Source organism: Myodes glareolus, chromosome 11 (genome assembly GCF_982192425.1).
Source record: "Myodes glareolus chromosome 11, mMyoGla1.1, whole genome shotgun sequence".
Taxonomy (NCBI): Eukaryota; Metazoa; Chordata; class Mammalia; order Rodentia; family Cricetidae; genus Myodes; species Myodes glareolus.
The window spans coordinates 39,488,706-39,502,718 of NC_142036.1; the positions used below are offsets into that span (position 1 = coordinate 39,488,706).

The following is a 14,013-nucleotide window of genomic DNA, read 5'->3' on the forward strand; positions in this document are numbered from 1 at the left end:
TACTTGTTTGGCAAATGTTGGCAAATGCGCTCAACCACAGCAGTCCTGTGCTGCTGACATGGCTCGGCAGTAAATAACTCTACTATCCAACCTGACAACCTGAGTTCAATCCCTGGGAACTACATACTGGAAGGAAAGAACTGACTCCAGAAAGGTGACCTCTGACCTCCATGTACACGCTGGGGCATCTGCACACACACACACACACACACACACACACACACACACACACACACACTACACGCTGGGGCATCTGCACACACACACACACACACACACACACACACACTAAATACTTTTGAAGATGTCTGTACTCTAAATCCCTTCTTCCATGCCAACAGTGTTTTGGCCAACCACATGGCATCCCGGCTAACTCCCCGCCTCTTTCATTGAGTGGGGTGCCCATGTGATTAGGTGCTCTGGCTAGCTGTGAGAACTGGGGTCATGACCTAGAACAGTAGGCCACAGGCTGAGATGGGAGAGCTCTACCCTGTCCTGAACAGCCAGACCTCTGAACTACTACTTTCTGAATAAAGAGAATCAAGAAATCGCCACAAGGGACGCAAGCAGAATGCGTACTCACCATCTGTGAGGACTCCATTGTAGCTAAGTTAAAAAAAAAAATTCATGTATCCCAGTCTGGTGGTATCCTGCTACTTGGGAGGCCAGAACAGAGAGATTCAGAGCTCAAGGCCTGCCCAAGTGACTTAGTGAGATGACCTCTCAAAGGGCAGAGGGCTAGGGTTGTAGCTCAGATAGGCAGAGCACTCGCCTGGCATATGTATGGTCCTGGGTTTGATCCCAGCCCTACAATTGATTAATTAAAATTTTGTTTTCATTTTCAAGACACTTACTATGAATCAGGATCATTAGCTAAATATGGACAGACAAGCTATGGGGGACCCCAGACAGCTGCTTTGTTAAATCTCCCCACTGCACTGCCTGGGCCCCCCTGAACACAATGACGCACTGCAGATGTCCAGACTGCTAATACAGAATTTTAATGCTCTCACAAGAGACAAAACAAACCGGTGATGTAATAGGTATGTCCGCTAACTTGATTGAATCTCCCTATAATATATAAAGCAAAGCACCGCGGTGTGCCCCATAAATGCAGTTACCTACCAGTTAAAAACACAAAACTAAACAAACAAACAAAAAAATCAGTGTTACTATATGAAGACTATCTCTAATCAATAATCAACACGAGACATCATGGTAGAAGCCCAGAGACATCCCTGGCCACCACTAGAGTCAGACCATTGGCCATTCAATAGCTCCCCGGGAAGGCTACTTAGACCTTCATAAACTTCACCTCCCTCCCTGGGGCCTGACCAGCTGAACCTGTGATCCAATGCTCTAGTGTCAAAAGCCTAGAGTGAGCTGTAATAAAAATTCAACACAGCCAAAAGCAACTGTCTGTATTCAGTTAACACTTGTCCTTTCAGAGGTCACTGCACCTGAGTGTTTAGGAGGCTTTGGGGAGATCTTGTGAGCTATCAAGGCAGGAGGGTGCGGTGCCCGTGTGTATAGGCCAGGAAGTAGCTCAATGCTGTCCTCCGACACGTTGGAGAGTTGGTTTGTTTCAAAACATTAATGTATTTTGGAAAAGCAAAAGAATTTCTCTTCCTTCATTCACAAGACCAGAGAAGAGGTATTTCTGGCATGGACTAGAGGCAGAGCCTTCTATAAATACAAAACCATTAGATCCATCCCATACAGCCGGAACCTGATCAGGGCCTCCTTTTAATTTCCTGACATGAGCTGGCCGCTAACCCAATTACCCGGAACCCCTGGAGAAGCTCTCTGTTTCTCCAACAAGCACGAAGAGAGAGAAAGCATACTGTATGGCCGTCAGCCCAGCTCTCACTGAAATCAAATAGCTTTCAGAAAACCCTCGGGAAGGGACAGGGAGGGCTGAGCAGGGAGGGGACGGCAGGAGTTGGCTGGAGAGAGGGTGAGTCAGGGGAGGAGAAGGTGAAGTGGGTAGAAACAAGCTAGCAAGGAAGATGTAGTCAAGACCCAGAGCCGAACTGAAGACTCAGAGACGAACAGACGCAGCAAGTGGATTTTCTGGTCTGGAGACTGAATCTGTCCACACCTGGGATGTTCCATTCTGAACTCTGAGTGTTCCAGAACTCAAAGAGGACCAGCCTAATGCCACCCCCTTAGAGTCCCACCAACAAATCCAGGAAGGAGATCAATGGGTCTAGCCTGCCTCACTCAACTTAGTAGACGGCTGTAGAAAAGACCAGTGTGAACCCAGGTGAGTCTAACACGAACTGAATGTTGCCAGAGGGCTGACACACCAAGGCAATGTCACGGCTGTCCCACTAGATCCTCACCTTTAGCTGATGATGAACAGGTCTCAAAGGAGATGAAGAAATGAGGTCCAGGAACCGTTAAGTACGAGAACCACAAAGAGATGCCAGTCGCCAGCTCTGAACCCACATCAGATTTTGCCTTCAATTCTGCACATAGGAAAAGGATGACTTTCCCTAAAAATATGAACTGTCTGCCATACAATGCATCTGCATGGAGATGCTGGGACACAGCCTTCTGTCACGGATTGCTCCAGTCATCCCAGGAGAGACAGGGAAGGTCCAAAGGAAGCCATGTGGGAAACAGGATCAGCCTCCAACCACTTGAGGCAACTGACAGGCTTTGATCGTGAGCCAGAGAACACCACACATCTGACTTCATCCCTAGTAATGGCTGCAGCCCCTAATTCATAGCTCAGCAGCATGGACTATTTTACTAAGAAAAAGTGACTGGAGACATCTTGAGCGGCTGGGTAGAAGAGGGCGGGGATGAGAGCAGTGCTTACACCCCCTACTCTTCTGTGAGACGCAGGAACCCCTGCTGCCCAGCTGACTGTGAGACCCTGAGGCAGGAAGCGGCAGAGGGGAAGTGTGAAGTTTGTTTCTAGAATGAAGTCAGAGGCTGAGAAGGGGGGTGAGATGCTGGCCCGAGGGACCAGGTCTTGCACATACAGCAAAGAAGGACACCCAAACAAAAGCAGGAGCCAGGACGGCTGCCAAGAGCTCTACCTGGCAGGGACCCAGACTCCTCTAGGAGGCCTGCTCCTCCCTGGAGGCCGCTCCCCACGGAATTTCTGATGCCAGGTACCACAGAGCTCTATATGGACGGACACACAGTAAGCCAGAAGCTCAGTTTCACCCACACTCGGGAGGTTTCCTGTCAGCTCTTCCCTTTCGGACACAGGACTGCCAGCAGAGGAGTATCCTGGCGACTGTCCCTTCCTCCTTCAGGCAAGTCTCCCTAATGGCTGCATCAGACTCAGTACATCTGGCAGCCATGGGGAGAGCCACTCTGGGGATCACCCTGCAGGTCCTCCCACTTGGACGGCAGGTATCCTTGCGACACCCTACTCCCGCCATTGGAGACCTGTATCATCTACCGGCTTCTCTTTCAGGAACCTGCGGGGGTCTCCCACTACTGACCTTCAGTGTGCTTAGTCACACCTCTCCTGTCGTGGGTGAGACCCTTAATGGGGACCACCAGAAAGAGACCCCCCTCTTTCCCAGCACTGGATAACCCTTAAAGACAATCCTGTCATGGGAGGCTGGGGACTATGGGACAGGACGATCCAGATCTGGACCCTGATTCTCTCAAGCTCCAGGGTGGCTGAAGGTGAGCAGTCACCTCACTCCAGCCCCTGCAGACCCCATTTATCACCACTAAGGAAAGAGGTTGCCTTTTTGTTATGATTCTCTGAGGTGTGGGAAAGCAGGCAAGAAGGCACACTCCAGGCAGGGAGTATCTACAGTGCCTGGCCTGGTGTTTTTCTCAACCTCCAGGACAAAGTGACAGCTCCATCTCTGGGGCTTAGGAGGAAGAAGCCTCCTCAAGGCCTAGACAACCTCAGGTTCCCAGCACTGAGAACCAAGGAGACCAAGCAAGCCGACCTCTGTGGGCTTCCTCATCTCATCTGAGAACCAGGAAGCCTGACAGAACGAGCCTGGTGGGAGAGGCAGGGGACCGAATCTAACCTCTATCTTGGTCATACCTATACACACCGAGACCAAAACTGTACAGAATGGAATACGATTTTACATACAGCAGGCCCAACACAGCCCATTTCAAACTAGAAAGAGGCTGTGTCCTCTATAGAGCCCCTAAACAGCTGCTGGCATGTCCCCAAAGGGCTGAGAAATAACAGAAGAAGAAGGGATTTGTGCCGGACAGTTTTCTGTCAACCTGATACAAGTTAAAGTGATTAGAGAGGAGGGAGCCAACATTAAGAAAATGCCTCCATAAATCGGGCTGCAGGCAAGCCTGTAGAGCATCTTCTTAATTAGTTATTGATAAGGGAGGCCTCAGTCCCTCGTAGGCAGTGCCAGCCCTGTGCTGCTGATCCCTAAAGCAGGCTGGAGCAGGCTATGAAGAGCAAGTCAGTCCTCCTCGGCCTCAGCTCAGCTCCTGTCTCCAGGTTCCTGCCCTGTTTGAGTTCCTGTCCCAGTGATGTGGAAGTGTAAGCCAAAACAACCCTTTCTTTCTTCCCCACGATGCTTTTGGTCACAGTCTCATCACAGCAGCAGACCTGTACCTAAGACAGGACTTTTAAAACCTGGTGCCCTGCAGACCCAAGAGGTGACTGGAAGCTGCCCTGAGAGCAGCTTCACAGGTGCAGATGCTAACTGAGCCCAGGTGAGGAGAGGAATGACCAGAATTCTCCCTAACCCCTGGAGCTCCATCCAAGCTCTCACAGGCAAATAGCTCGGAGGCAGACATTTCTACAGCAGCAGGCGGGGGGGGGGGGGGGGGGCCCTCCCAGGCCTGCTGAAGGCTGAGCTAGGTTCAGGAGACCAGCAACCCCACCTTGCCCTTCCCAGGGAAGACTGCACCCAAGCAGTCTTTGTCCTCTTCTTTGCCCATGCTGCTCCTCATTCCCATAAACTCTTCCTATGTCCTCCCATGCTTGGAAGAATGAAGTTTCCAAAGCTGATCTGTAAGAATGTGCACTAAGGGAATCACACGGGCAAACACAATGGTATGTGTACGTGCAACTATAACACACGTGCACTCGTACCCCATTCCCAAAATGGTACTGAACAGGATTCAAACTGGGCAGATCCACAAGAGATGGTGCCTTCCACACAATGGGCTCCATCTCACACTACCAAGGAACCACTTCTCAAGTAAAAAAGACACACAAGATGCCACAACATTGACATCACCATGCTTCAGTTAACTCAATCTAAGACCAGGGTTCCGTTTCCAGCACCTATATAGCCACTTATAGGGATCAGAAGTCCTTTTCTGACAGCCAAAGGCACCTGTATGGAAATATATACATGCAGGAACTCACACATACTCATAAAACAAAAACATATAAAAATTAAAAATTAAAAGCTAAATGGCCAACAAATTAAAAAACCACACACCTTCTGATAGAACTAAACATAGCTCAGTTGTTACTTGTGACTTCTGACTATTGCCACCGAAGAGAAACCCAATACACCAAACTACTCCAAAGAAAAAAAACAACAGAAAGGAGAACCAGAAGCGAAGATGGGAGAGAAATAGGAGTGGAAAACACTTCGCCAGTCAAGAGACATGTCCTGAACTCCACTAGAAGCCAAGGGCCACTTCTTACCAGCAAGCAGTGTTCAGTACCCACTCCCAAACCTGAGGGAGCTCCAGAAGTTCTAAATCCACCTGCCAAGATGGGGAGGGGGACTCGTAGTCCAAATGAGGACTTCCCAGGGTAACAAGCTAACAGCTGAGGCTCCAAATAGGGCCTGGAGTCCCCAAAAGGATCCTTGGGACCTCCTGACTTCCATATTACTAGCCCACATCTTTCCAAGCAGAGATGTCCAGCAGGCTACTACAGCATGGCAGCCATGATCCAAGGCAGCCTATAGCCCCTCATCACACACACACACGGCCCTTGGGAAGGCTCTAGGCCTGCACATATCCTTCCACAGGCCTGACACTCCCCACCACGACAATCCAAGCGGAGCCCTCACCCTGGCAGTCGGTCTCACCTTCCTTCAGCATCCCCACTTTGAGGCATTTCATGAAGCGGCAGGCCTGGCAGGACTTGCGCCGCCGTTTGGTGATCTCACACTCGTTGGTGGCCGGACAGCTGTACTCGATGTTTCCTGCAACAGAGAGAGGGTTGCCAGGCGCCTGCTGTCCATCCCGGACCCCCACCCATTAGGCTGACTGTCTGGGGACTAACTGGCCCGAGCCGACTTGCCCCTACCCAGGGTTGCACAGGGAAGTACTACTCGAAGCAAAGACTCTTAAGTGGCTCTCCGGAATGTGTCAAACTCTCTCCCATACCAATTTCAGCCTGTGAGCTGAGCCGGTCACTCACGGTTCTGGGTTCTGTGACAGTCACAGGATGGGGGGTGGGGTAGGAGAATGACATCAGATGTGCTGAGTCAGCATTTGATGCCAGGAGCACAGCCACAGAGCTGAGCTCATCATCGACACAGACGGTCCCAGCTCCTCCAGCCTCCAGCCTGCACCTGTCACTAGGAAAAGCCCAGGAAAACAGTGGCAGGGACAGGACTCTGCTCCCCCTGGGGGCCAGGCCACCAAGCTCCCGACTTTGAGGAAATCTCCTTGTTGTCACTTAACCTTAGTTTCCTCATCTGCAAAACAGGTGGGTTGTTAGCTCTTAAGAGAAGGGTCGAACAAAACCTTATGTCAAAAGTCACTTTAAAAACTTGTAGCCTGGCCGGGAGGTTGTGATACACACCTTTAATCCCAGCACTCAGGAGGCAGAGGCAGGCCAATCTCTGTGAGTTCGAGACCGGCCTGGTCTACAGAGTGAATTCCAGGACAGCCAGGGCTACTCAGAGAAACCCTGTCTCAAAAAAAAAAACCATAAAACAAAACAAACCTGTAGCCTATGCTGGGTGTGGTGGTGCATGCTTTTAATCCCTACAGAGGCAGGAGGATCTCTGTGAGTTTGAGGCCAGCCTGTTGCACATAGTGAATTCCAGGATAGCCAGGGCTTCACAGTGAGACCATTCCTTAAAATAGATGGACAGAAAGTAGTAGATAGGCAGACAGATTTAAATTAAAAAAAAAAAAAAGAAGCAAGTTGTAGCCTAGGTTAGGCCTGACAGTACGCATTCCTGTTTTCTTATGACTGCATTTGGTTTTTTATTTATTTATTTATGTGTGTGTGTGTGTGTGTGTGTGTGTGTGTGTATACTAGTGAAGGTGAGGAAAGTTGACTGCCAGCGTGTATGGACACAGTGCATAGAGGACAACTTTCCAGGCAGGAGTCAGTTTTCTCCACCCACCATGAGGTTCATGGGACTGAACCTAGGTCATCAGGCTTGCCAGCAACTGCCTTGACCCACTGAGCTGTCTCGCTGGCTCTGCGATCTTAGCACCTGGGAGGTGAGCTGCAGACAGGAAGATCAGGGGTTAGCATCATTCTCGTCTACAAGTTCAAGGCCAGCCTGGACTACACAGCTCAGAAATGAAATGGGGCTGGGATGCTCAGGTGATGGAAGTGCTTGCTCGGTGTGCAGAAGTTCTGAGAGCTACACCCAACAGCATGTAAACCAGGTCTGGTGGGGGCACACCCGGGATCCTAGCACCTGGAGGTACAGGCAGGAGAATTAGAAGTTCAAGGTCATCTTTGGCCACAGAACAGGAATTTGAGGGCAGCCTGGGCCACAGAAATATAGCCTGTCTCAAAACACACACACACACACACACAACAGTGAGCAAAAATAAAAAACTATTGCCTAAGTATGGCAACCCATAAAATTGGTCCCAGCACTGGAGATGCTGGCAACCCATTCAATTGGTCCCAGCACTGGAGATGCTGGAGCGAGACGCTCAACAGTTTGAGGGCCATGTGGGCTACTCTCAAACTATTAAAACCAAACAGTAAACCACTTCGTCATATGAGGTGCTTATTTTATAAAGCCATCTTTATTGCGAAAACATGGGATAGTGTCCAGCTTTTTGAAACAAGGACAGTGTCTACCCTAAATCCCCTGTCTTTTCAACACCTATTTAACCAATGCGGGCTCTGTGCCTACAAGCCTGGTACCAGAAAAAAAGCAACAGAAGATATCAGATCTGCAACAGAAGACATCAGATGTGCATCCCATCCCAGGGGGCCAAGGAGAAAGGAGATGGGCCCTTCCTTGCCCCTGCTACTATCCACTAACAGTAATAATAGCCAGGACTCCAACTGTAAACCTACTTCTATATGCCACCTCTGGATCAGTTCTCTTGACCCCTACCATCTCTGAGCTGGCCTACCAGTGCCCAATTTACAGACCAAGAAATGGGAAGCCAAAATGAGCTACCTCGGGCCCAGAGCCCCTATACCCATTCCCCTGTACCTCACAAGGAGCCTGAAGAAAACAGAATAGTGCCTCACCCACAAAGACAAGCTTTTGTTACTAAGCCAGCAGCTGAGGAGGCCTGGTAGCCAGGAGGGGAGGTAAGTGTTCCCGGGCATCCCATGCCACAGCCTCCTGGTGTGGGATATGGAGGCACTATCAGGTCTCCTAGAGCAAAGCATGAAGTGTGGGCCATCAGCGATAAAGGGCTCTGAAGCAGGGTCACTTCTGGCCCCAAGTTACCAGACTGCTGCATTCCCCAGAGCTCAAACCAAGTGACCTCAAAGAAACCTGTGACAACAGGACAATTTTCTTACATTTCTCTGCTCATTACACCCCTTGCTGCTTCTAATCAATGCTATTCTTTCTTCTTTGTGTGTTTATATTATATATTTATTTGTGCATGTGAGTGTGCACTGTGCATGTGTGGATCCTGAGTGCCCACAGTCTATGTTTGAAGACCAGAGACAGCTTCTTGGGAGTCGGTTCCCTCTTCCAATGTGTGGGTCCTAAGGCTCAAACTCAGGTCATCAGGCTTAGCGGCAAGCATCTTTCCCCGCTGAGCCTTCTCGCCAGCCCCTCCAATGTTATTTCGGAGAGAACTATTTGTGTAACTTCACGGGACGTCAACTGGGGTGTGGCAGTAACTTACAATGGTCATATAAACGTGGTTTTGGGTTTTCTAGTGATTTTTAATTTTTCAGACAGGATCTCACTCTGTAGCCCCGTCTGGCTCCAAACTCAGGGATTCTCCTACCTTGGCTTTCTCAGTCTTGAATTACAGATGTGGAGTCACTACACCTGCTAAACAAGGTAATGTCAAAGATAAGCAAGAGGAAAACACAAGCTCAGCTAATGTACCTGTTCTCTGTGTGTTATCTTCCAGGCTCTGCAGCCTGTCCCCCACCCGACCCAACCATCTTCACACACAGCCTGAGCCCCTCTCACTCCTCAGCACCGTGCATAGCAACCAGTTTCGACCGGCAAACAGAAGCAAGTCCACCAAGGGCTCTCTGCCCCAGGTCTACAGCCCACCAATCCAGATCCTGCTGGGAAGGTATCCAGATCCCACTGGGGAGGTATTGCTCCTCTCTGCCAACCACCCCATGCTGCCCCACCATCCATGTCCTGTTTGCTTCCTCCATGCAAGCCAGTTCCTCTTGACAGTCCAAAGACCTGACTCACACACAGTAGGTTCCCAAAGCACACTAACCACTAAATAACGAGCATTCGGTGAGGCAGCTGCAGCCCTGCGCAACGTCTATTAAGTCTTTAAGTTGGCCAATTTCTCCCCATCTTACAGATGTCCCATCACTTCAGGAAGATCACAAAGTTCAGAATGGGATAGGACTATACAGTGAGAGTTTGTTTGTTTTAAAGTTTTTATGAAAGAGAAGGGAGAGCACAACTCTAGCAGCAGAAGCAGCCTGGGAATAGAACCCAGGTGGCCTGCTCACGGGAGCTGCTCTCAGCTGCACTGAGGCCAGCCACCCCTTGAGTGGGGGTGAGCCACAAGTTACTGCCCAGAATGAAGGTGTGGGTTTGGTCCTGCTATCTTCCTAAGATGACAGGACAGGAGTGTCTCCTATGGCAAGAGTGCTAACAGCGAGTGTGGGGCAACGTTCCTGACCTTTCAGGGGTGTGTGCGCGCATGCACGCAAACACACACAAGTGCCTGTGTGGATTTCTAATTTCACTTATTTATTTTGTTCGTTTCAATTTGTTTTATGGGCCTGGCGGCCGGCTGCCAACAAAACCAAGTTGGTGGCCTTGCCTTGTAATTTCTGTAAGTGCCTCCTTGATAAAGCGATGAGATTAATTCATCCTTGTTCCTGTGGTCTCAAGGGGAGTCCAGGAGATCTCAGCACAGAGGGGGCATCAGTGGTGCACTGCTCATGCGCACACGCATGCGCACACGCGCGCGCATACGCAGCATCAACTCAGGTGTGGCCAAGTTAGCGGACAGCACATTAGACAACAGCTAGCGCAAACTGAGGTCCCAACCTGGAAGTTTGTCCACGTTAGACACAGGCAGAAGCCACTTCTGGCAAGTTGAGCCACCTAACTGAGCCTCAGTTTCCCCATCTATGAAACGGGTGTAGCTTCCATCTCAAAGTTGGATAAATTCAGCACACCAGAACTGAATGGAACACAGACCGTGCTACACCCAGGCAGATCTGCTGGAGCAGACGTGGAGGACACCAGCTAGCCTGTTGGTGTCACATTGAAGGCTGTCCACCCAAGGACACTTGGGAGCACTCTAATCTGCGGATGGCTGGCCCCCAGCTCCTGTCTGTGTCTGAGGGACAGGAAGGCACATCCCATCCGGAGCTGAGCTGGAATTCACTGTGACCCTGAGGCGAAGAGGTAGTCTCTTTGATCCTAGGCCACTCGGAGAAGGGAATCCCAGGGGGAAGCCACACCAGCTGTCTCCGCAGCTGCAGGCAAGCCGGCAGCCCCATCCAGGCTCAGGCACAGGAGCTGTTAAGCTCAAACAATTCCAAGGCCCCAGCTGACCTCAAAGGCCGTGGTGAGCAGCTGCCCTGAAGGACTGGGCTCTCATTAATCTCAGTGCTGGAGGACAGAGACATTCCCTTTCACTGTGTGTGGTCCAGTGTCCCCAAGCCCTACCCTCCCTCTTCCACTGCTACGATTCCATCCCACTACGCCCACATAACTCCATCACCTAACAGGCAGTCCCCTGTACTGGAAAATGGTCTTTCCTGGGCCCGCCTGCTGCTGCAGCTTCCACATGGAGAGCCTTTGGGCTTCTCAGCGTCCTCAAACTGAACCCACCCGCACGCTCCGTGCTCCTCTATAGTCCTTGCAGGTCAAAGAGAATGAGTTTCCAACCTGCCACTTAGGTCAAAGACTGAGGAAGCGCCTGGATTCTTACACAGTCTGTTCCCACGGCCCCTTCCAAAACAGGAGCTAGAGGGGGAAGACACGTTGGTCCAGAGGACCCTCAGGAAGGCTTCAGGCACAGAAGATTCAAGATAACACAAGAGATAGGTAAAGACATGGGCTAAAAATAGACTTTTCTGGAACAGCTGATTCAAACCTGCTCTGCAGCCACCTGGCCACCAAGAATCTCACCAAGGTCTGCACAAGAGGAAGCTGACAGAGAACATTATCTGGAGAATGTAAGCGAATGGTGTCTTGAACACAGGCCCAGAGGCCCAGTCAGATGAGGCCTACAAGATGAATGGACAGTGGGACCATGCCCCCCTCCGGGAGTCAACTCCGAGGATACCCCCCACATCCTCATCCCTGCTCCGCCACACTCAGGCCCCCACACCAGTGAGACTGCAACCTGGAAGCTCCATCTGTGCCAATTTCCAGATTACACAAGAATCCACATAGCTGAGGCTGGGTGAAGAATGTACCCAATCTCACGGTTATCTCTGCTTACAGCTCCATGTGATCTGTAATTATCTCAAAACAAAAAGATCCCAAACAAAATCCACAACGCAGGTTGTCCGTTGAGCTCTTGGGAAGTCGCCCGCAGGAGGATGGGAAGGAGTTCCCGGCCAGCACAGGCTAGCTATGTGGTGAGCCCCAAAAATCAGATAAATCTTCCATGCACACCACAAGTTCCTGGAACATGCTTCCAGGAGCGGGAGGGGATGGCTGTCAACTAGAATCCCATGTAATTCGAGGTGTGAACCTAACAGAGTCGAAGGGTGAGGGAAAAGTCCTGTCCACACACACAGGGCATCAGAAGCACTCCCTCCCCAACACGCTCATGCAGCCCGTGCTCCAATTCCAAACGGAACAAAGCACAAAAAGTGGAAGAGCCCAGAGAACAGAAAATTTAACCCAGAAACAAAGAGGAGGGCCAAACAAGAAAGAAAACAACAGAAAAACCGATCGTAACCAAAAATTTCTACACTGGAGGGAATGAAGAGATGGACATAGGGCAGGGACAGACTAATAATAATAATAATAACACCGGGTGTAATGGTACATACCTATAATTCCAGGGCTGAGAAAGGAGGCAGGAATTCAGGACCAGCCCAGACTACAAGAGAATCTATCTCAAAAAAAAAAAAAAAATTTCAAGATTGCTAAGCCAGTAAATACAGCTGTGAAGTCATTAACATCAGTAACCCAGAAAATGCTGGGTGTGTGTGTGTGGCCAGTAAGTCAACGCTACCCTCCTGTCTCTGTCTCCCAAGTACCAGACTCACAAGTATTGAGTCACCATACCTGGCACCAAAGTATCTGTTAGTTAAGGCTGAACGTAGATGAACTGAAAGCTTGAATTCCCAAAGGACAACAGTGTCCTCCTGGTCCTCCTCTGGGCTCTTCCTGGGGGACCACACACCTATCACCACCAGCGTAGCTAAGATGGAGGACTACATTTCATCTCCCTTTTCTCTGCAGAGACTGTCGTTCACTTCTACCTGGCAGGCACACTTCATCATTTCTAAGATAATAAAATGTACTTTTAATGTGCCACCAAGAGAGAAGAGAACACCTCCAATTAAACTGCTATTTGAGACAGTGTGGGGGAGCACTCCTTTAATCCCAGCACTCTGGAGGCAGAGACAGGTGGATCTTGGTGAGTGTGAAGCCGATCTGGTTTACAGAACAAGTTCCAGGACAGCCAGGATTATGTAGAGGGACCCTGTCTTAAAAAAAATAAACGCATTAAAGTATAAGGAGCATTTTCACATTTCTAGTTAAAACCACTTTTAGTTAGATATAGGCTTGATCACATGGAATTCTGAGGTATGTACTGTGTGTGTGTATATATACATTGTATATATGTGAAATATGTATATTATTTCATATGTACGTGTGAATATATATATGAGTATATATATGAAGAAGACTGACTAAGAGATTCCAAAATGGGTTTTTTGTTTTGTTTTGTTTTTTGTTTGTTGTTTGCTAAATTCGTCATTTCGCAGGACTGTCTCCTTCCTAACCTGGGAGCTAACACAATCTGTTTCTTTACATGAGAAATCACTGCCATTGCAACCTTCCTCCTGAGCCACTGACCCTGGCTCTAGAAGTTTTGATGTGTGCGCATGAGCTGGTGACAACCACATCGTGCCAGCACCGCGCTGGTAAGGCGGATGCGCCACGGTTACAACTAGGGAAAATGTGCTTCTCCCAACCCTGCTACCATCAATAGAGGCCTGAAGCTGGGGGAAGAGGGCTGGGTGTGGCGAACCAGATAGCTGAACCAGCTGTCAGTCAGGAGTCTCTCACGTGCTGTTCAATCCAGGGGCAGGCCCCTGAATTTGCACTTCTAAGGAAACCAGGTAGGCCAGGGCACACACCTGGAGAAACACAACCCTAGATCTCACTTTACCTAAAACCCAGAGCCAGATCCTGGACTCCGGGTGTCTCTGAACTAACCAGATTCAGCACGTCCAAGATTTCATCTATTTCACGAATTTCTCTTCCCCACCCTGCTTCACCTTCCAAGTTTCTCCCACGCCCTTGCACCTATCTCCAGCACTCTCAATTGTGACTGGGCTCCTAACCCTCCACCATGCTCCTCCGTTCCAGACTAGATCTTACAGGATGGTTCCCATTACAGAAGTCCGTCCCCCCCTTCCCCCCCCCCCATACCCTTGGCTTCCAGATCCTCCCTTCCTATCACTGCCAGAATTCTTTTGCTAAGAGGAGACTTACTATCCGGCCCAGAAAT

At 49.9% G+C, this 14,013-nt stretch overlaps 1 protein-coding gene across 4 annotated transcripts in view; it reads right to left on the bottom strand.

Moving 5' to 3' along the window:
* The window catches only part of Esrrb (estrogen related receptor beta), a 159,190-nt gene that overhangs the window by 27,926 nt on the left and 117,251 nt on the right, over positions 1 to 14,013 (bottom strand). For 3 of the 4 annotated variants that reach the window (XM_048449266.3, XM_048449268.3, XM_085697351.2), the window contains exon 3: positions 6,012 to 6,128. The exons of the other annotated variant lie outside the window; for it this stretch is intronic. In XM_048449266.3, coding sequence (XP_048305223.3) covers positions 6,012 to 6,128 — 117 coding nt within the window. The remainder of the gene's footprint in view (positions 1 to 6,011; positions 6,129 to 14,013) is intronic. 4 annotated transcript variants of the gene reach the window in all.